Source organism: Sapajus apella, unplaced genomic scaffold, assembly GCF_009761245.1.
Source record: "Sapajus apella isolate SASKATOON/1434 unplaced genomic scaffold, GSC_monkey_1.0 scaffold38, whole genome shotgun sequence".
NCBI lineage: Eukaryota > Metazoa > Chordata > Mammalia > Primates > Cebidae > Sapajus > Sapajus apella.
Genome location: NW_022436978.1, coordinates 14,269,640 through 14,293,670, shown reverse-complemented (window position 1 = coordinate 14,293,670; position 24,031 = coordinate 14,269,640). Strand labels below are relative to the sequence as shown.

Here is a 24,031-nt window from a genome sequence, read left to right as displayed (position 1 = left end):
TTTAATTTCAAATACAAACTTGATTGAATCTAGCTTTTATAAAGATTACCCTCTATGCTGTGGGAGAATAGATTGTGTAGGGCAAGAGTGGAAGAAGAAAAAAAAAAAAAACAATTGGAAGTTTTGCAGTTGAGCAGGAGGCAGGTGGCAGGTGATGCGTTTGTGGGGGGTTGGGGACAGTGGAGGAGAGATGGCAATAGGCTCTATCATCTGATCCGGATTCCCCACCTCCCAGTCCTGGTTATTTTTTATGTCTTTAACCCACTTTTCTCCCATCTTCACCATGACTCCTTACCTATCGTTCGGTGACTTCTACAATCCCAAGTGACATCTTTGTCTTGTTGTCCTTATTGAGGAGAGGGGGAAACAAATGAAGCCCAAGAGGTTGCATGCTTGAGTGAGGCTCCCAGGTGTAGTTCCTGGGACACCTGGCAGAATTCTGGGGTGGCCCCCTTGACCTTCACTCCTGGTGTTACTTTGTGGTGATGTTATATTAAAGGCAAAAGGGATTTTGCAGATGTATTAAAGTTATTCATTAGCTGACCCAAAGTTAAGAAGAGTATCTGGATGGACTTAACCCAATCACATGAACCCATTCAACACAGTTTCCTCTGGCTGGCAGCAGTGGCAGAAGTCAGGGAGATTTGAAGTGTGACAGGAATTTGATGGAAGGGACTGTTTCTGATGACAAGGGGCAATGTGAAAGGATCTGAATGCAGCTTCTAGAGCTGAGAGCCACCACTGGCCAACAGCCAGGAAGAAGAGGGAGATTTTAGTGTTATATCTGGAAGGAACTGAATTCTGCCAACAACCTAAATGATCTATGAAGCTGATTCTTCTCCAGAGCCTCTAGATAAGAGCTCCACTAGCTAACACCTGGATTTCAGTTTCATGAGACCCTAAACAAAGAATCCCAATTATGCCCACCGGGACTTCTGAGCGACACAATGCTGGGATAAGAAATTGGGATTGTTTTAAGCTGTTATGTTTGTGGTAGTTTGCTAAAACAGCAAAATAGAAAACCCATGGTCTATACTTCCTGATACTCCACCTCCAGCCAAGCTGCTTCTTAGCCTCTGTATCCAAGTAGGGGACAGGTCAGGCTCTAGGTTCCAGAGTTTTCTTTTGTGTCCCCTCAGGCTTTTCTGCCTCTCTCACTGTTGACAGCTTTCTTTTTGGCAGTCTCATTTTCTGGCCCTTTCTGTCCTCTTTTGTGGGTTTCTCCGCCTCCATCTAGGTATCATAATTTATTGTGTTCTAGCTTCCATTTTTTTTTTTCTAGGACATCCTGCCATGTCCATGGTTTAAATCAGCACCTTGTTACACATTTGATGGCTCCCATCATTATCCCCAGCTCAGTGTCTCTTCTGAGATAGACCCTAATATTTAGCTCTACTTGGATGCTTTGACTGATCACTCTGTAAGAATCACTGGTTTTACTTTCCACATATCTTAAAAATATCTCCCCCATTATCCCAGCCATGGCTCAAATTCAGGCTGCCGTTGCATCTTAATTATAATATTGAAATAACCAGAAATTGAGTAGTTATTTGCCTGTGGTATTTCTTCCCTCTTTATTTGCCTTTCACATAGCCTCTTCCTGCAAGCAGGCCCAGCAGCAAAATTTGTGCGGTCTGGGGCAAAATGAAAATACGGAGCCCCTTATTTAAAATGAATTAAAAATTTCAAATTAAAAATTTGGTAATAGGTTAAAAAAATAAAGAGAAGAAAAACTAATTTCATATGTTTATTAAACCAAGCATGAGGCCCCTCTGAGCACAGGGCCCTATGCGACTGCATGGCATGGATGTCCACGGGGCTGGCAATGCCCACAAGAGACCTTTCTAAAATGCATATTTGCCAGGTGCGGTGGCTCACGCCTGTAATCCCAGCACTTTGGGAAGTCGAGGTGGGTGGATCATGAGGTCAGGAGTTCAAGACCAGCCTGGCCAAGATAGTGAAACCCTGTCTCTACTAAACATACAAAAATCTGCTGGGCATGTTGGCAGGTGCCTGGAATTCCAGCTATTCGGGAGGCTGAGGCAGATAACCCCTTGAACCTGGGAAGTGGAGGTTGTAGTATGCTGTAGTAAGCACTCCAGCCTGGGTGACAAAGTGAGAATCAGTCTCAAAATAATAATAATAGTAATTTAAAAAAATAAAATGCAGATTTTGACCCTACAGCTCTCCTCCTCAAGCCACCCTAGTGGCCAGGGTGATAGTTTCAGATCAGAGATCCCTGGAATAGATCTAACTAAGATGATAGGTGTTATTTTAAATAATGGCTTTTTGAGAAACTAGCTGCTTGGCTCTCTATCCTGGGAGAAGAAGGTGAAGGTTCCAGAATATCAATTTCCTCAACTCAGCGAAGATTTTCCAGCATCTCTAGGACAAGTGTTCATTACAGGCTCACCTTAATGTAGTCATAAGGGCAGGACACGTCAGGATGGTCTTCAATGTCAAAAATGTCCTCGAACTGCAGGCTGACCATGAAACCCTCTTCCAGCTTGATGGTATAGAGGCATTCAGAGCTCTTGGGGTAAGGGTTTGGGAAGTCAGGGCTGGTGATCACCCCAGTCCTTTGGGTGAAGAGGTTGTCACTGCACTCCACTGTTGGAAACACAGCAGAGAAAATGGCACATCGCAACCACGCCATAGCAAGCCTTGCTTATCTGTTACTATATGATATTCCCAGTGGTCCCAAGCAGTAGACAGGGAAGGTACTGGCATCTCCATTTTACAGATGGAAAAAATGAAGGGAAATGATTTATTAAAGGTTGCATGTTTAGTAATTTACAGAGTTGAGGCTCGATAACAGATTTTCTAATTGCCTCTCAGGGTTGTGTACCCTGTAATGATCCTTCTCATCAGATCCTCTGGAATACGGGTCAGGGAGAGGAATATGAGAGGGAAACGTTTAGAGATGGAGTGGTCAGGGGGATGTCTGGACCTCTGTGATCCTGCCGTCCCTCCACCCAGAACTTCAGGAGATCCCTCATCTCCCATAGGCCCTTCGCACACACCCTCACTTTCTAGCCCTTCTTTGTTTTGTTTTTATTTGTAGTGCTATTCACTCTGTTCAATTAAATGTAGCCCAAAGCTTCCTTCTTACTTATTTTATTTTATCGAGATAGGACCTCACTCTATCGCCTAGGTTGGAGTGCAGTGGTGCCGTCTCGACCCACTGCAACCTCCGCCTCCTGGGCTCAAGTCAATCCTTCCACCTCAGCTTCCTGAATATCTGGGAACACAGGCACGTGCCACCACACCCAGCTGATATTTGTAGTTTTTGTAGAGATAGGGTCTTGCTATGTTGCCCAGGCTGATTTCAAATTCCTAGACTCAAGTTATCCACCTGCCTTAGCCTCCCAAAGTGCTGACATTATAGGTGTGAGCCACCGTGCGTGGCCTCCTTATACGTTTTAAATTCAGCCTGAAGCGTTCTGCATACATGGTGAACTATAACCTAACTGGATTTTTAAATAGACTGTAAACTATTCTTTTACTGTAAACTAAAAATAAAATCCCAAGCCCTCCAGTGACCTAATGGGCCCCCCGTGGCAAAAGGATCTCCAGAAAAACCTTAAAATGGAATTTCTGGCCGTGATGGAATGGTAGGTTAGATACTCCTTGTATATCCTCTCTTCTTTGCAGTTTGGACACAACAATTGACCAGCATTAATGTTAAACCAGAGATCATGAGACTGAGAAAACAGGCCTCTTTTGGCAATAAAATACCAAATTATGAATTATGAAAGACCTAAGGCCATGCCAGGCAAGGGTTAAGCCATGTATCCCTGCACCGAAAGCATAAACTATGTTCTTACAGTGCAATGAAGTTTTTCTTTTTCTCCAGCAGCTAAACAACAAGCACTGGGCTTGAGATAAGTGACATGAAAATAATTTTCAGCTCCGCCAGATGCTGACTGACTGACTGCCTGCCACCGTGTTCCACCAACCATAACTATAGCTTTGAATGGACAAGAGACTGATTTCAGTCACTTTCTCCTGATAAGAGACTTCTGACCATGGATTGATTCTTGCCAGTTTACAGAAGCTGCACACTTGAATGCCTCCTGTCCTGAAAATATTTTTTGACCGTAATACATTTAATGTGAAGTCTCCATCCCAAAGTGAACATGGGTCATTTGTGACATGCATATTTGTTCAATATGTATGTGCCAGGACCACTCTCATGAATATTCATAGCTCCTCCTGTGGCCTGTTGAATATGAATGTTTAGCCAAACTGTTCAGCATGTAGCTCCTAACTCAACTCCTCCCCCTTTTAAGTGCCTGGTTCTGATCTTGGCTGGAGGCTGTGCTTCCCAGACTCTGAGGATGGCCACCTGCTGTAACCCTTTATAAGAAATAAAATCTCCTCTCTTTTTCTAAACTTACAGATTTGTAGTCTTGATTTTTAAGTCGACAGTATCAATCACAGAGTTTTGGCCAGTCACAGGTGGCCTTCTGTTCAAACTACGTTCAAACAAGGCAAATATAAGCTGTAAGTAATTTGGCTGTTTCTGTACCTGACTTCCACGTGATATACATCATTTTCCTTCTACTTCCCATAAACATTATCCAACATCTGCTGGAGCTGCTCTCCACATATTCTGGTGGTGGTGGGGTGGGTGGAGGGGATGATTCTCAAATGGTTCTTTGCTCAGGGAAACTCTGTTAAATTTAATTTGTCTAAATATTTTCTTTTAAAAACTCCCTAACTTTATGTTGATTTTCTTGCTCCCACTAGACTGTAAGTTCTATGAGTTCAGGAATTATGCTTTGTTCACCACTGCATTTACTGCAACCAGGAGTCCACTGTCCTGGGAAGCTAGGCATGACTTTAGCCCTGCTAAGGAAACTTTGTCACTGGGCCTTTACCCTTGGGCCAGCTCATCCTAGCTTTGAGGTGTTAATGTTTCTAAGCTCCTGTTCATTCTGCTTATTAGTGAATGAGAAAACTGTGGTTTAGAAAAAGGGGGTAGGACTAACTTAAGTTTCACAGCTGTGAGTTGCAGAACAAGGTTAAGATAGAAGTCTCCTGAGTTCCCATCTGTTTTCATTTTTTACCCCAAGCTTTCTCATGGGGGTGATCTTGCCCTCAAGAAAGCTAAAATTCCGTCTTGGTGGGGAAGGTCTTACTTTTTAAATGCACAACACACAGATGGATATACGGTACATAAACAGATATACGGTCTATCTGTGGAAAAATTTCATGGAACTATCAGGAAAATGATATTTAAAAAGGCTCCTCCTGGTGACGGGTGAAAATGAAGAAAATGAGTGAAAATGCTTGCTCCACCCTGAGCATTCTTGGCCCTGACTGTACTCAACACATAGTAGATACTAAATAAAAACTTGAGTGAATAAAAACAATAGAAAACATAATACTCTTTAAGAAAACTCTGCCTGTGCCTGTTCTTTTGATTTTTGATTGCTTTATACTGATATGTTCTATGGGGTTTTATTCAGAAGCAAATAGCAGCTTTAGAAGGAGGAAGAAAAAAAACTTTTGTCTCCAGACCTGCCCTCTTCCAAGTAAGATCTCAAGCATAGACGCTTATCCTGAACCACACTAATCTACTGGCTCTGCCCTGAAACACTGCAAGTTCTATCACACCGCTGACTGTTTGCAGAAGCTGTTCTCTCTGCCTGGAAGGCCCTTCTTCTCCTTACTCTGTCATCTCTGTCAAGGGTCACATCTCTGGGAAGTGTTTGCCTGTGCAGGTCTGACTGTGCTATGTCCCATACTTTCATTATATAAATGTAATGGGAACATTAACATTAAAATAGAGACCATAGGACAGTCCACCATTTGCTTACATGGCAATTACCCCACTTGCCCAAGAGCTCCTCCTAGAAAGTGGCTAAACCCCTGCATTTCTCCATCCCTCTGTAAGCACGAGACTACAGCATCGCCGGTGTGTTGATGAGAGATGAAAACAAAGATAGAGAGAAGGAATGGGAAGTTTTCTGGCTATCTCTGTTTGCCTCTTTCCTCTCTCTCTTCTTTCCTTTGGAGAGGTCTCTCTGTTGCAGAGGAAATTAGGGGCCATGGAAAATAAGAGAAAAGGAGTTGCTGGGTAAGGCATAGTTCATGGCTCAAAGAGAAAGAACTGGGAAACCCAGCTTTTCCCCTAAATTGACCAACCCAATTACCTACAATAGGAAAAAGCAACCTATATAGTAAAAATGCTGCTTGGAAAGAAAGATGGCCGGCCAGTCGCGGTAGCTCACGCCTGTAATCCCAGCACTTTGGGAACCTGAGGTTGAGAGTTTGAGACCAGCCTGACCAACATGGAGAAATCCCGTCTCTACTAAAGATACAAAATTAGTCAGGCGTGGTGGTGCATGCCTGTAATCCCAGCGACTCGGGAGGCTGAGGCAGGAGAATCACTTGAACCCGGGAGGCGGAGGAACAAAGATGGCCAAATAGTCTAGAGCTTCTCTCCTTTGATAAGCCAAGGTCAGGTTTCCAGATTGCTGGTGGGCATTTCTGCATCTTCATCCATGTGGTATCTGAGGTGCATCACTGACTTCATTTTTACCTGTTCCTACTGCATATCTGTCTTTCTCTGAGTCTCATCTAACATTATTAAGGATGTGGCATATAAGGGCAAGGCATAGCATCATTGGTCGGCTGTACCTCGGCAGGTCCTGTTGTCTGTGTGGAGGATGTAGCCAAAGCGGCAGGAGCAGTAGTAGCCACCAATGTAGTTGTGGCAGTAGTGGTCACAGGACAGCTCCTCGTCCTCCCTCTCCTTGCACTCGTCCACATCTGTAGGGAGGTGAAGCCTCTCCATCAACACATGCATGATGATGAAGACTACAGTCAGCATTTACAGAGCCCTTCATATGGGCCCCTCACTATGTTTCGAGGTTCATGCATTCTCTCATTGAATCCTCACATACAGCCCAGAGGTAGCCATTATCTTCACTTTACAAACTAGGAAGCTAGAACTCAGAGAGGTTAGGCAAGTTACCCAAGGTCACAAAGAGCCAAGTTGAAACCCAGGCAACCTGACTGCTGGCAGTACCACTATCCTCTCACAGTTATAATAATAACTCTGTGTGAGACAGCAACCTCAGGAGGCATGACACATTTGTTACTGCGCATTCTGTTATTATTCACATTCTATGGAGGATGAAATGGAGACATAGAGGCATTAGAGACCCTAGAGTCACACAGATAGTAAATGGCAGACCCAGGATTTAAATTCAGATAAACTGGCTACAGCTTGTGCTCTTAACTTCTACCTCATGCTATCTCTTCCTTTCTTTCTGCCCTGTACTAGGCATTTGAATTTACATTTCCCTAAAAGTGATAAATGAGTGGCCAAGAAGCACATGAAAAGATGTCTAACACTGCTGGTCATCAAGGGAATGCAATTTAAACCACAATGAAGTACAACTACATACTTATCAGAGTGGTTAAAATTTTAAAAAACTCACAACATCTAATGTTGGTGCAGATGTGGTGCAGCCAGGGCTCTCATACATTGGTGGACAGATAAAAAATGGTACACTTGCTTTGGAACAGGTCTGGCAATGTCTCATAAAACTAAACATACACCTCTCCTATGACACAGCAATTCTACTCTTATATATTTATCCAATAGAATTGAAAACATATGTTTGCAAAAAGACATGTACAAGAAGGTTCGTAAAAACTTTATTAGTGAGAGCCAAAAAATGGGTAGATTCCAGGTAGCCGTCAATGAGAGAATGAGTAAACATACTTTAGTATGTTCATACAATGGAAAATTACTCTGCTAGGAAAAGGAGCAAATTACTGATGCATGCAACACATGAATGAATCTCAAAAACATTATGCTGAGTAAAAGAATCCTCACCCCTGAAATATATTCTGTGTGTGTTCATTTAAATGAAGTTTTAGAAGAGGCAAGAACTAATCTGTAGCAGAAAAAATCAAAACAGTTGTTTCCTCTGAGGGAAGTGGGAACAGAGGTTGACTGGGCAGAGGCAAAAAGGAACCCTCTGGGCTGGTGGTTAAGTTCAATGTCTTGTTAGAGGTTTGGGCTACACACAAATATAGATTTTTCAAAATTCAACAAATGTATACATGAGTTTTGTGCTTTTAATTGTATGTCAATTTTACACTAAAAGAAAAAATACTGTGAACAAATATTGAACTCTAGCAAAATAATATGCATGCTGAATTATTTAGAAAGAAGTGTACTGATGTCTGCAATTTCCTTTAAAACACCTTGTGAAAGATGAGTTGCTGGATGGATAGAGGATAGATAGATGGATAGACACGTGATAGAGCAAATGCAGTAAGACATTAATGGTAGACTCTATGTGGTGCATATACAGATTTTCAATGTAAAGGAGAAGGCACATGGCAGTTTTCACCTTCAGAGAGAGAGAGAGAGAGACCTGAGGGTGAACCAGTTCTCCAACTTACCCACAGCCATGTAGTGGGCATCAAAGCCTGTGAATCGCTCCTCATTGGAGAAATCTGACCGGAAAGTGATGGACATGAAGGAACCAGGAGAGAGGACCACCTCCTTGCCGGGAGTCTGCTCTGTGTCTGTGGTCTCCCTGCCACAGAACGTTGCCAACACCTGGTCTTCAGTTTCTACCTTTGAAGTCAAAGAGAAAGGGAACAAGATGAGCAGTTTCTCAGTTTGATAAGCTTCTCATCAGTTAAGTTTCTTTCCTGATCTTCAGAAAGAAAAGGAAGGGGCCACCCAAGGGTAGGCTACTCAGCCTGAGAAACCCAAAGAAAGGAGATTAGAGATTCTGAAACTTGAGAAAACAAGCATTACAGGTTAAGTCAATGTGAACATCTGATCAGTTTCATTCATCTTATTTTGTTCCATTAGATGTAACTTGACATTTGTTCTTCCTGTCAATAACCAAGTGACTTATTTATTAAAAATAACTCAATGTGAAAGTTTTAAAAAGTTAGATAACCTTGCAGGCAGATTCTATGTGCAACAGGAACTTACCACATTTCCAAAGAATGGAAACTGTATATACAAGTCATTCATTGAGTATCCAGTATGTGCCTACTGCTGAGCAAAGCATGAGATGGGGGTGACGAGAGATGAGCCGGACACAGCGCTGGGCACAGGACAGCAGTGTTGAGATTGAGGAACACAACACAAGCAGGTATTATACAGTGTGACAAGTGCATTCATACAAGCAGAAGCACTTCATAAACACTCAAAGCAGGCGAGCAATCCCCATTAGAACATAAGCTACAGGAGAGAAGAACTTTATTTTTTTTTATAGATGTGTCTTCAGTGCACGGAATAGGACCTGGCACATAGTAGTTATCCAATAAACATTTGTTTATAAGAACTGAAAGTACAAGCCTCATTCCATGAACAGTGAGTAGCCAGGGAGTCTGTGGGGATTGCAGGAGGAGATGTACTTGGAAGGATACGTGGAAAGTAAATTATGGTTGACCTTGAATGCCATTAATTCTGTAAGTAGAAGACACTGAAAAGTTTTAAGCAGGAAAGTCATGTAACAAAAACTAACGTTTAATAGGCAGTCTTAATATAGTAACTATTTATTGGAATCATCCAAAAATAGTTTGAGTGTGTATCTCTGTGTGTACACGTTTGTGTTAAGGCTTGGATGCAAAAAGAAAAAAAATGCCTGTTTGCTAAAAGAATTTCATTCTTTGGAAGAATCAGAGGCCCTGTGCAAATTTAGAGATCCAAGCGGAGATGCTAAACTGGTGGCCTAAAGCTGATTTCATGTGAGACAGGAGCTTTGGAAGCTTTGTATAATAGCTGGTTGGTATATTTATTGAAGTATGAGTTCTTGACGTATCTACTCTGTTATCGTATACCTAACCCAATCCTTAAGTTTTATTTGTGTTTGCAATCTCTGGACTGATATTTTAGCCAAGATGCATGAAAAAAATCTCTTACCAAGAATGATTCCTTCTGCCTTTCAAAATCATTAAAGAAACGTTCTCAAAGGCCGCCTATCTCTAGTAGCTTCTAATGAATTCATTGTTTTGTTCATTAGCTTAGCATGTCAGAAATATCTTGACATTTGACACTTCTGTTTTGAAACTAATGGTTTATTTATTTAAAATAAGTGGGAGTTTTAAAGAAAAACAATTTGCCCTGGCAACAAAACACAAGTACAATTAATCACTAACTTTGGGAACTGAAGTGTAAACAGAAGATGAGATCATGGCTTTGCTATTTATTCCTCTTCTCTGCGGATACCAGCTGAACTCACACCAGTCTTGTTACTGTAGAGTGTGCCTATCTGCACACAGCTGAAATGTCACTTCCTTGAACCTCCCAGCTGTTGTGTTATTTGTCTGACTCAGTTTTCCAGGTAGCCAAAGGTTTACCTAACTATAATTAAAAGTTTTCTTTTTTGGTGTAACACTTTTTTTTTTTTTTTTTTTAAAAGTAAAGAAGTACTTACTTTCTCAAATGAAACATGCTAACCCTTTCTTGGTGATCCAGGCACATTGTTATGAATGTCAACCATTGTGATACTACATGAAAGTGATAATCTTGGGAATATTGAGCTGTGTAATGTTGCTTGACCGGTGTTAAACATTGCCAGACTATAAAGCCTTGAAATTCTTGAAGTCTTCATTACACAGTGTTTTATTTCCTGTCTTTTTATCAGCCTATTAACTATACTTTCCTGTCTGCTTATTTTTAATATGTTGTGAATTAGAAACCAGTTAAACTTCTCTTGCTAGAACTTAATAAAAAAAAGGCTAAGTAGATTTGGAATGAAGGCCTGGGAAAGGGATTCTTCTGTGAGTAACTGCATGAACTAGAGTACACCATCTTGGTGACCTCTGCTTTGAAGTAATATGATATATAGGAACCTGGCAGTCGGAGGTTTTGGGTCCTGTTCCTGACTCTGCCGTATGCTGCATTTTGGTTCATCTCCTTTCTAGTTCTCAGTTGTATACCTGTAGAAACAGGGGTTTGAACTAGCTGAGCTCTAGATTCCTTTCCAATTCTGACATGGTAATCATCATAGTCTAACGTAGTTCTAAGAAATCATCACACTCATATATTATATAAACCAACCAGAAGATGGTAAGCAAGAGTTTTAACACACGGATTACTGCCTGCTGATAAACTTGAACTTGCTAATAATGAATAGTCATGCATTAGGCATTAACAGCTCCACCTATACAGTCTTCTTTCTGTAACTTGGCATCCCCAAAGCCTCTTGGGTTCTACAGTGACTGGGACATGGACATTTTCAAGGGAACACACTGGTCATTTGAATTAGGGAGATACTATTAGGGTTTGTGATAAACAGCCTCCCTCCTTGTAACATCTGGGCTGAAGGACCTTTACATAATGGCAAATAAATGGTCATCATCTGCAGAGCCATAGTATCCCAGAGAACAGGAAGCATGCCCTAGCTGAGGCCCATTGAAAAAATCTGAGCCATACATCCTTTCAGAAGCAGAGAAGAGAAGGCCAGTAGCCTGGGGCCCTGGGAATTCAGCCTGCAGCTCAGAATAGCCTCCTGAAATATCAGAGCTGGGCAAGACCTTTATGAGCTATTTTAATCTGTCTCCTTCTATGGGAAACAGAGGTCAAGAGAGGGGAAGTGACTTGCCCAAGGGTGGAGAGATAACATGCACATTTTCTGATATCAATTCTCCTTTGGGAACTATTCTGAGATGAGAGAAAAGAACCCACCAACCCAGAGAGTACATGACTTATGACACAGACACTTAGCCAAACAACTTTCCTGACTCAAAGGCGTCTTGAAACCTTATCTCGGGTGCATGGACCGTCTCTTAGAGAGGATGTGGCTCAGTGATAGCTCCAGTCATAACCTAAACAGAAGGGTCACTGGCACTGGTTAATATTTGCATCCTCTGCTATGTGGTATGGAGTTCTATAAAGATCATTTACCTCTGAGTATAGAGGGATTGAGACCTAGCTTCTATCTGGACTGTCCCATCTTGGAGGTCATCACGTCAATATGATGGAGGGAGCTTATGAAGTGAAGACAAAACATTCATAATAATAGAGACCCATGTGGCTGAGAGTCATAAATTCTTCATTTTTCTATTTCTCCTTGTGGACAACTATGTCGTTACAGACTATTGTTATTTAGGACACCAACATGTGGCTGCATGTCCTCAATTTGTTTTCTTTCAATTCTATTTGCTAAATATGTGTGTGCTAAGTTCTGTCTACACTTTAATGTGAAGGATACAAAAAGTTATTTATTTGAGCTCAATAAGCAAGTTCTCTGCCTCCAGGAATGTGACATTTAGTAGAAGAATAAGATAAGCACTCAAAGGTATAAGTGTTAGGGTATTGTCAGGGTATGGTAAGTGCAATGAAAGATGGGCTGCCCTGGAGGTTGAAGGAATGGAAAAGATTGCATCCAGCCAAAGGGAATCAGAAAACATTTGGGAAGAAGAAAACAATCTTTGAACTGAAGACTAAAACATGAATAGGATTTAGGCAGGTAGAAATCATGGATGAAGGGTAGGAGGGTGCATAGAGTAGGTAGGCAGAGGAAATAGTGAAGGCCTGGGATATTCAAGTCCCAATTGCTCCTCCCCATTACCCATTACCTGGCATTAGAAAGGGGGTCTTTCTGATGGAGGATAGAGAGCTGGGAAGGCAGATCTAAAAAAAAGAAGCCAAGAGGCTTTGGTTTCCATGAGTTTTCTACCTCAGCAGGAATAGCACAAACCTCTTAGGCAAAACTAGGGGAGTGCAGCAGGGGTTGGGCAAATTTCTGTGGAAGGACAGCTACTCTATAAAAGGACAGCTACTCTCGCTATGTATGGCTGCTCTCTGCATGTCCATAAATTCATTGCATCAGCTTAACAAATGCATTGACGGCTACCGACTGGCTCCTCAAAGCAATGTATGGAGAAAGCAGTCCAGGAGGGATTGCTTTCCTTTTATAGATGAGGAAATTGAAGCCCAGATAATTTGAACAAATCGGGCAAGGTGACTGGTTAATCTAGTAAGTGGTGAAAGAATCTCATAATTGAATCTAGTGACGGGTGGATCCAGGTCCATAATTGTAGCATCCTGATTCTGTAGCCAGTGATCCTTTAAGACATTAGGCAAATAAACAAAGGGTGTCTTATAACCCAAATGCCTTATGGCTTTGTTTACCAATGTTCCCAAGCTATCTCCTGGAGCTTTCCTGAAATCTGCTCAGGGCCCTTGAGGAGCATTTCAGACTTATTTTAGGCAGACATTTAGAGGGTATGTTGGATTACCCTGTTGCCAGTTTAGTTAATCTGGGAGGTGCATTCCCCAGACTCTTTCTCTGTATAATTCCAGATTAGAGTTGTCCAGATTAGAGTTTGTGCAAGTTTGAAAGGCAATAGGCGTTACTCACTGAAGGTTGTTTTGTAATCACATACAGAGAAATAAAGGTGTAGATGTGTCCAATACATCCTCATTTGTTCTCACGTTCCTCTACTCTGCACCCAGCTCTTCTTTATAACTACTGGCTCTGAGGACCAACGGCGGCCCACCCCATCACCAAATGCTTGCAGGTGAACCCACAGAGGTGGTGGCTGCTTATAACCAACAGCTTTTCAGAGACCTCTTTCCATGAGCCTCCCCTTCATGGTTGTACTTTGGTCTCTTACATCGAATTGACTTATCAGGTTCCCTTGCAGATGCCAACATGTTCACCCATGCCTGGGCTTTAAGAGAACTGCCTGATGACCTTTTCTGTGACCCTCTAACTCCCCATTCTAAACTTTCACTTGTCCAGCTCCTTCTACAATTACTTGAGTTCTAATACCCATAAATATTCATTATCTCATGTTACTTATAAACACTTTGCTTTTCTGATTGAAGTCTGACTGACATAGTTATTGATACCAGAAGTAGAATGCTGCAGTAACAAAACACTAGAATATGTGGCTCCAGTTTTGGGATTAGCTAGCAGGTAAACACCAGAAAAACAGGGAAGAGACTGCTATAGGAGTCTAAAACAGACCACCACTTGAGTAATGCAGGGTGAATCAGTTGGCAAAACTTGTCTGTGGCAACTGAGAAGGTAGAAAAACGTATGTAATGGGCCAGGTGTGGTGCCTCATACCTATAATCCCAGCAATTTGGGAGGCGAGGTGGGAGGATCACTTGATCCCAAGAGTTCAAGACCAGCCTGGGCAACATAGCAAGACCCTGTCTCTACAAAAAATGCAAAAATAAGCCAGGTGTGGTGGCATGGTGTGTGCCTGTAGTCCCAGCTATCCTAGAGGCTGGGGTAGAAGGATCACTTGAGCTTGGGAGTTTGACGCTGCAGTGAACCATGATCATGCCACTACATTCCAGCCTGGGCAACAGAGGACAGAGCGAGACCCTGTCCAAAAATAAAAGAGAAAAAAGAAGGAAGGAAGGAAGGAAGGAAGTAAAGAAAGAAAGGAAAGAAGGAAAGGAAGGAAGGAAAGGGGAAAACTGTATGTAAGGAACTTGTGTAGCTGGCAAAGGAGAGCTCTACACACATGTTGAAAGTGTCAGTGTGCGCTTCTAGTTGTACATGGCAACAAACATCAGGAAGAAGTAAGTCTTCAATATGCGAGCAGGACTTAGAGGAAATAGAGAAGGCCCAGAACTAGCTGGGTTGGAAAATAGTCTATCCACTAGTAAAGTATTTTAAGGCCGGGTTGCTCATGTATGGAATCCCAGCACTTTGGGAGGCCAAGATGGGTGGATCCTGAGGTCAGGAGTTTGAGACCAGCCTGGCTAACATGGTGAAAGCCTGTCTCTACTAAAAATACAAAAATTAGCTTGGCATAGTGGCACGTGCCTGTAGTCTCAGCTACTCAGGAGGCTGAGGCAGAAGAATTGCTTGAACCGAGGAGGCAGAAGTTGCAGTGAGCCAAGATCATGCCATTGCACTCCAGCCTGAATTACAGAGTAAGACCCTGTCTCAAGAAAAAAAAAAAGATTATAAAAGCAAAAATGTCTTCAGGGTAAATGTCAAATCAGTTATGTGGCTGTAAGAACCATTTGTTAAGACCTAGAAGATTTAAGGCAGTACCTAGTACTCTATCAGCCAGACCACAAGGCATCTAAAAATCTTAAAAGCACTGTTCCATAGCACCCTGACATTGCCTCCAAAGTAGGAAGGCCTATTTTGAAAAGAACTGTGGGTAAGTTTTTGTCTAATGGAGCGTGAACTATATTCGGCTATATGGGAGACCCCAAAAGATTTTAAGGAAGCCACATTGGTTTGGACTAGAAATGACTGTGGCAATTCAAAATGAAAAGAGCCCCCTGGGCTTCAGGTCTCTATGTACAGAAAGTGAGCCAAACAGATTACTCAGCTGCAAACATAGGCTATATCTTACAGAAAGAAAAGAATATCTCAGAAGACAAAGCTAAGAACCCAGAGGCAGAGTCAAGGTCAGAAGCAAGAGCCACTCTCACCGCTTCCAGAGAACAACGGACTGGGATCCACTCTCACCGCTCCCAGGAAGGAGAACTGGGCTCTAATCAAGGAGCATTCTTGATATCTGGAGTTGGCAATGTGTACCTAGCTAAATTTCAGAATTATGGAGCAGTAATGGCTATATGCCTCTTCCCATTTTTCGATGGAGATTCTATTGTGGTTATCTTATTCTCCTCTCACCAAGACAAGGAGATATTGGACACGTGGAGAGCAAATAACTTTTCTTTTGGGTTCAGAGATCTCTAGATCAAGAGGATATATACTCCAAGAGCTGTACCCTTGTATGTCATCTGCCTCTAGACCTGACTTAGATCATGAAGTCCTGGAGTTCAAGCCTGACCTGCTAAAGGGATAAAACTTTGCGAGAAGGGACGAAAGTGCATTTCGCATAGGCAAATGACGTGAATTATTTTGTCCCTAGGGTAGATTATAGTATATTGTTTGCAAACATTACCCACAATAATCTCTTCCATTTCTGCACACAGATCATTTTGCAATGTAACTTTGCTGCTCATGGACTGGATGGACTTGCTTTGACAACAAGTATACAATATGTTAAAAGCTGTATACCATTTCCAAACTTAGGCCTCAAGGGGCCTTGTAGCTATTAACAAAGATTCTTTGCTTGGGTAAACTTTAGTCAGGCTTCTGAAAATCTAGTCTCATCTGTGTGCTTCTTTGTAAAACCCAGTTTTAGCAAACAACTCTGCTGAATCATTGTAGCAAGAACATCCTACCCCTGAAATCTTTTCACTCTAGAGATCGAATTGGGCTCCTCATCTTCCACCATTCCCCAGGTGCTGTCTGATCATCTTGGCCTGCTATCAGCAAGAATCCTGTTAGGTCATTTTAGCTAGAATCCCCCAACTGCTGATGTTTCCTCTTAGTAATTTAACATCCACTGACCTCCAACCTGCTCCTTGACTACAAATCCCCACTTGCCCATGCTATACTTAAAATTGAGCCCAATTTCTCCACCTTACTGCAAAATCCCATTGCCGTGGTCCCTATACTTTTCATCCTGCTCCTGAATACAGTCTGCCTTACCACACTTTAACAAGTATCATTGAATAATTTTTTCTTTGACCCTTTCACATGTGAAATACTGCCATGAGTCAACTGTGTGAAGGAGGGCTGTGAAGCCTCCTGGAGAATCAGCAGCCACATAGGGCAGAGATGAGCTGTTTGATTAAAATCCCTAGACCAGTTCACTGGCATTCACCGTCAGCCACTAGACAAGGAACTGAGGCCATCTTTGACCTTCCAGCTTCAGACACATCTCTGAACAACTGTAGCTGCTTGAATGACTCCAGGCTAATCCAGCAAAAAGACCATCTCATTGGGCCCAGCTCAAAGGCCTGATCACAGAATCATGAGCAAACAAAATGGATGTTGTTTTAGCTACTAAGCGTTGGAGGGGTTTATCACACAGCGATAGATAACCATCACAACAAGTAAGAAAGTGATTTGGTCTCATGCGTTCCTGGGGCCTCAAAAGTCACCTACTCTAACCTATCATCTTTTTACCACACCTTTAGCAAATATCATACCACCTTTTCACTATCAGCTGCAGGAATGAGAAACTCAGTATCTTCCAAGATGGAACAGCTTGTTTTGAATTATCCTTGACTTTAAAAGTTATCTCTTGGCTCCATATCTGGGAATAAAACCTAGGGGAAAATATTCCAAATGTGGAAAAAACTTTTATAAACAAAGATATTCATATAAGTCATATAATAATAGAATATTAGCAATATTGTAAATATCCTATTCTAGAGGAATAGTTAAATTAGTATTAACTTCTAAATAGGCAACCATTAATTATCACAGTAATGGAGTATTTACAGCAATATGGAAATATCCTTAGGAGGCAATATTAAGTGAAAAAGCTGAAAAAATAGTATATATGGTATAATTATACCTATGTTGAAAGTATGCATTGAAAACAAAAAGTAGAAGGAATTAAAGTAACTGTTAGCGATGGTTAGTGGAGCTATAGGTAATTTTTCTTTTTACTCCCTTTTTACATTAAAAAAGAAACTTGAGCTCAAAGCTGCTTCCCTCTAGCTTCCACCGCATGGTGTAAAATCAGTTCGTTCAAGTCAAAAAACAAAGGGAGCACACAGGAGGGGCAACTGAACCAGGCTGGAAGTGTAGGGTCCCTCATCTGCTGTCAACCTCGTTCTCCGAGTCTTCCCTTCATCTAAGGACATGGTGGGGGGACTCTTCAGCATTCTGTCACCCCCTCTCATTATTCTAGCCCTTGGGTTCCAAGAGAGTTGAAAAAGAGATCTTTGCTTCATAAACAAACAAGGTGAAAAGTAAAATTCTGAGAAAACATCAAGAAACTCAGAAAAATAAAACCTCACATGTGGCAGCGTATAACAGGGAGGGTCACATATCAGGGAACAGTTTTGTGATTGTGAAGCCCAAGGAGTGAGCAGGTGGGTATAACTGGATGGCTAAGGGGAGACAGAAGAGTTTCTTAGTCCAGAGTTCATGAAGACCGAAAGGAAACGAAAGGGAGAGAGAGAGAGAAAAAGAGAAGACAGATAGATCTTAGATGTTTAGGAAAGTTTGCGATAAGAACATCTCTGCCCCTTTTTAACTTCTCAAGAATGAGTCAAATTGTGAATTGTTTTCAATTTGGCAGATTTTCTGTTTCATTAGGATGCAACCTCTTACTTATTGGGCCACCTCATTTTTATATGATTGCTATATTTAAATTTTCAGTGCCACAAAAGAAGTAGCACTCAAATATACATTTTCTCAGCAGGGCAATTTACTTCTATAGAAGGGTGCATCTCACACATGGGGCAATGGCGAAAGCACACTCAAACAGGGCAGGGGAAGGGGTTCTTATCCCTGACACAGGAAGCCCCTATTGCTGTGTTATTCCCCTATTGGCTAGGGTTGGACTGCACAGTCTAGGCTTATTCCAATTGGCTATTTTAAAGGCAGCAGGGGTACGAGCCAGAGTGGTGGGGTGAGCAGTTTGGTGGGAAGGATGGTTATGGAAGAGGTAACTAAATGTGACTCAGATCAAAGCAGGTTACCAGAGGAATAGATGTGAACTACTGCTTAGAACTGGTGGGAAAGTTGTTTACTAAAACTAGGGGTAAAAGGGTGAAGAGAACCAGGAAGTTAAACTTTGAAACAAAGAACAAAGAACAGGGTAGCTGAACATGCTGACACATTAGTTCTTTGGAGAGGATCTCAGAACTCATTGTACTTAACAATTTATAGGCTAAAGCCTTTGAAGAGGAATTTATTATATCATACATGATCTTCTCCAATAATTAGATGTTGGAAAAATTACTTAAACTCTCTGTACTCCATCAGAAAAAAAAGTAATAAAAATAATGATGATAATAATTCTTTGCTCTATGTGGAACTTTCCAGCTGACAGGGCATGTTTACCTTTTCTATTTCATTTGCTCCTAATGGCATTCATGTAGTGAATGCACTTCAGGGAGGCAATTCTGAGTCCAGGGAGGTGACATGACTCCCCCAAGTCCACATAGCCTATGAGTGCCAGGCCTGAGACAACATCCAGATGTTCTAATATCCAGGTTTGGCTCAATAATTGGAATCACACAGCTGATCAGCCACCTGCCAGAGCAAAGGTGAGCGCTGAAAAGAACATGAGAAGACATTAAGTCTGTATTTGTCCTTTTTCTCAGGTGGAGGAACAGACTTGTTCAAAGCTAGTCAATGGCAGAGCCAGTACTGGGGCCCAGGTACCCTGCTCCTCTCAGGATGGTGTTCTTACTTGTGAATCAGGGTGAAAACCTCCTGATAGAGCTGGGTGAGCCCCATTGTGTACATGCAAATACTTGGCACCATAAAGAATGTGGGGGTCTGAGAAACAACTGGTGGGGGCCAGAGAAACAGCTGGCAGGTCCTAAGAGTCCAAGAATCCCACTGCTGCCAGGAAGGACTGCCCATTCTCGGGAGGGCTCTGGACAGAAAAGGGCAGCATGAGCAGAGGGAGAAGAAAGAGCTGGCAGGGGAGGGGTCCTGCCAAGAGCCTGGGAAGCGGGCATCCCGCAGGTGGGAAACCAGCAGTGCCCAATGTCTCAGAGGGAGCTGGGCTGGGGGTGGGGTGGGAGGGAAGAGTCTGGGAATTGTGTCTGGGAGGGAGAGCCAGGGAGGATTGACACTCTCTTTGGCCTGAGAATGGCTCAGACTCCCCCACCTCACCCCTTCTGGGACTTCAGAGCAGAGCTCATTCACATGCAAATCCCTTCAGCAACTTGGAGGCTGGGCCCCAAACAGTTCAGTACAGGAAAATAGCCCAAGGATGGGAAAAACAAAGGATTGTTATGTTCTTCTGCAGCAGAAGCTGCCCGGATCCAGGTGTGTCAAAGCCGGGACGGGGGTGAAGGTAGTGCTGAGGCTGGTGTTGAGTGGACAGAAGAGGCTGCCTGGCACCAGCGTCTTCCAGCAGAGTTTCAAGAGTTGTGAGCTGCTGTGTTCCTGTGACACTGCCCAGGACCTTGTGCTGACCCAGGCTAAACTTAGATCCTCAAATCTTTGCACAGAAGTCCTACAAGAGTGCTGGAATAAGGACCAGCGACGTAGGCTCTCTTCACAGGTCCGCCACTCATACCTCAGGGGTCACTTAAACCTCCCCAGGCAGCGGTGTGCGAAGCCCGAAGCTTACACCAGTTTGTAAGAGCCAGCTGTCAGCTTTTCAGGGATTTTGCTACCCTGTTGTTAAATCCAGCCATCATTAAGTTTCATAAACTTACAATTAAATAAATTCTATTAGAAACCAGTTTGATGAAAACCATTTCTATGAAAACTGATGACTTCTTAATTATGTGATTGTTCTATGGTCTATGCTCTGAGGGCTCTCTGTGTCTGTGACATCTGAATGTTGAATGATGGACATCTCTTTTCCCCCATTCCCTGTCCCCGCCCCCCAGTCTGATTGTTAGCACTCATAACCCCTGTCTCCAGGCCTCAGTTTTCACAAACGTAAGAAGTGGGCATTAATACTGTCCTCTGAGCATCAGGTCAAATGAGATTCGGGGCATGAAAGCAGCTTGTAAAGGCTGCCATTGCCTGGCAGCATTTAGCAGGAACCCTGCTTCCCAGTCTCCCATCCTGCTTCCCCTGTACCTTTCTGTCTTCATCACGCGTTCCTGCCCTCCAGCTACGCTGCCATCCTTGCTGTTCTTCAAACACACCGGGCACTTTCCACCCGAGGGCACTGGATGTTCCCTCTGGCTGAAATGCCCCCCAGGATACCCCCACTACCACCAAGAAAGCCACATAGCTAATCTTCTTACCTGCTTCAAGTCTTTGCTCAAATGTCACTCTCTCAATGAGGTCCACCCTGAGCGTCATATTTAAATCAGAGCCCCTGCGGCTGGACGTGGTGGCTCACACCTGTAATCCCAGCACTTTGGGAGGTGGGTGGATCATGAGATCAGGAGTTCGAGACCAGCTTGACCAACATGGTGAAACCCTGTCTCTACTACAAATACAAAAAAATTAGTAGGGCTTGGTGGCGTGTGCCTGTAATCTCAGCTACTCAGGAGTCTGAGGCAGGAGAAGCATTTGAACCTGGGAGGCAGAGGTCGCAATGAGCCGAGATTGTGCCACTGTACTCCAGCCTGGGTGACAGAGTGACACTCCGTCTCAAAAAAATCAGAGCCCCCATCTCAACTCATGCAGAGCCCCTTTGCCCTGCTCTATTTTATTTCTTTGCCTATAAACTGATTACTTACTACATAAATTACTTATGCATTATGCTTCGTGTTCATTGTCTGTTTATCCTAGTGCAATGTAAGCCTCACCTTGGAGATTTCTCTTTGTTCTAATTACTGCTGTACCCTAAGCTCTAATGAACTGTAGGCACTAGATGAATATTTGTTGAATAAATGAATGCCTCTCCTTCCTTGCCTTTTTCCTCTGTAAACATATCAAAGTAAATTCAGGCACTGCTCTTCACCAAGGTGTTTTCAAGAGTAACCTGTAATACACACAAGCACAGAGATGTGCACCCCATGTGCACCCACACCTGGGACATTCCTACCTCACACTCACCCACATTCTCGGCCTCAGCGCAGGGAACTTTCTTTTGTTTTCCATCACCCTGAAGCCTGTGCTGTTTGCACTTTCTGCATAAAATGAGCTTTCATTACACTTTCCTGAAGCAAGCTCATTTTCATTTCCTAATTATTTTGAATCGGCTGGAATTGGTGTTTGGGACCTGGTGTCTCCGGAGTAGGAGAATTCTGCTGGAGACTACAATTGAAATTCATGAAATGTTTACCCATTTCTCATTTCCTTCTGGGGCCAAGGACCCCGGTCCACTCCCAGAGGATGAGAGTAGTTACTGCAGTAGAAGTGAGTTCAGCCGGAAGGAAGGTCGAGGGCATGTTCTAAGTAAACACAAAGCATTGCACAGAAATGAGGAGCTTAGGGGTCAGAGTCCTCCTTGGGAGCGACTTACCTCTCAATTACACAGAAGGATGAAGACTGACCCAGTGTGGCCTGAGGGAAGGGGCATTGGACTGGGAGTCACAGACCATCAGAACTGGAAGGGTTTGGAGAAGCCAGCTGGTTCAGTTCCCTCATCTGGCAGATGGGGAAACTGAGGCCTCGAATGAAGAGGTGACTTGCCCACGCTCTCAGCAGGAGTCAGCAGCTGTTTTCCAGGCCAGAGCCCTTTCCACTGCCAGGAGGCATGTACCTTTTCCTGTTCTGCCCAGGACTGTGCTTTCTCCTGGAGAAAACACAGACATAGGCCCTGAACTCATGGGGCTGACGATCTAGGGGGGGATGAGCTTGAGCTCATCATTAGAAATTATGCACTACAAGCACTTGCCGATTCACTGTAGTTCAGACTCATTTTCTATTATTTTTAAAAAACATTTTTTCTCTCAAAGGATGAAAGAGAAAGTTATTTAACATAATCTAGACAATATAGGGACTCTCAAACTTTCTGTTTTACTAAATTTTATGAAATTATCTTGACAAGCAGGGTGTTGCTTTAGGAATAATTCATGTCCAGGAAACATAACAGGGCCCCTTCCATGATAAAGCCTATTCTGAGAAAGGCTCCGTGGAGAGACAGACCCATGGGGAGTAAGAAGACTGGGGATTCAGACCTGACTTCCAGCAGAGACTTGAACAAATTTACTTCTACCTGTTTCCTTTTTTTTTTTTTTTGTAAATTAGGTGCAATAATCCCTGTTCTTCCTATACCATGAGAATCAAATGAGTTAATAGATTACTGTTATTTGTGTTTCTACAAGGTAAATACAAAGGAGAAATAAATAACCTCCTGCTTTTGAATTGTGCTTTGGAAGCACTTTTTCATAAATTGCCAGAAAAAGCTGAGTAACATTAGCAAAGTCATATACAGCCAGTCAGTGGTAGGGTCGGGGTTGACAAGAAAACTGACATTCAGTGAGCATCTGGTGATCCCAGGCAGACCCTATATTACTCATACCATTGCCTTCATTCCCATTATTATAGAATTTATGAGCTAATTAGAGATGTGTTGGACACTTGTCATTAAAGCATTTACTTCATGTGGCATTCACAGTAAGCCCATTAAATAAGCTTCTTTATTATCTCCGTTTTACAAATGGAGAAGAAAATCATAGCGAGGTTAAGCAACTGCTCCAGTAGGAAGTGGAGACAAGACTTGGCCCTGGGTCTGAATGACTCCAAAGTCTGAGCTCCCAACTGCTGAGCACATCTGTGATTCCGCTTAGACCACCTGCCATTCAAACCCTCCCACAATCTGTGAGGAAGACAGTGTATTCATTAGGAACTCTTCCTTTCAACAGATGACGAAACCAATGCTGAAGGAGATCAAGGAGATTCGTTTGCCAAGGTTCCTCACTCAGATGGTGGCAGAGACAGAATTTAATTCTCAATGTGTTAACCCTCACTCCACCACCATTTCTGTGCCCTTTCCACATCCATTCTTATAACTCTGTCTCAAAATTTAGACCAGCATTTTCAGCTGTATTCAAAAGTCAATGCACTTCAGTGCATTCTGTATCTTTCTAAATCTACACATCTTCATGTTCTGGATCTCCATTTCTGGGTAAGTAGCTAACATGGTGTCATAACTGGGGCTTAAAGCCTCTGATTCCTCCTTTTCCTCTCCCACACGCAGCCAGTTCCTGTGGAGTTTACCTCTGCACATCCTACCTGCTCTTCCATAGCTGTCCAGGAGGCCTGTGGGCTTCCTTGAAACATACTACGCTCAACATAGTCATATCCAATCTATTTAGCACAGCCACCTAAATGGCCTCATTCAGCAGCTCCAGTCTCTTTTGACTTGACCAGTCCTTGACATCCCTCCCATAGCTCCAGGTTGACCTTCCTTAAGCATACCTCTGACTGTGTCACATCCCTGAACTCCACTGCCCCACCCCTCTGCCTCATTACAGCTTCTAATTGGAGGTCCTAGACTCAAATGCTAAAAGACATCAGGCAGAAAACATAAATGAGTGAAACAAGCTGCTTTGAATTCTTTAGACAGAAATACACTTAGCCTGTTAAATACAGAGGGATATTCTTCACTCTGCAAAGAATTTTTTCCTGATATATATATCTTTCTTGGGAACTTT

General features: G+C 42.8%; 1 protein-coding gene across 10 annotated transcripts in view; it reads right to left on the bottom strand.

The window, feature by feature from the left end:
- Positions 1-24,031, bottom strand: part of MASP1 (mannan binding lectin serine peptidase 1) — a 75,433-nt gene that overhangs the window by 38,005 nt on the left and 13,397 nt on the right. For all 10 annotated transcript variants that reach the window (XR_004275147.1, XM_032298289.1, XM_032298286.1 and 7 more), the window contains exons 3-5: positions 8,431-8,608; positions 6,649-6,780; positions 2,414-2,610 (exon numbers count right to left, since the gene is read on the bottom strand). Coding sequence is in view for 9 of the 10 variants with exons in the window: in XM_032298289.1 (XP_032154180.1) it covers positions 2,414-2,610; positions 6,649-6,780; positions 8,431-8,608 (507 nt within the window). In the remaining variant the exon portion in view is untranslated. The remainder of the gene's footprint in view (positions 1-2,413; positions 2,611-6,648; positions 6,781-8,430; positions 8,609-24,031) is intronic.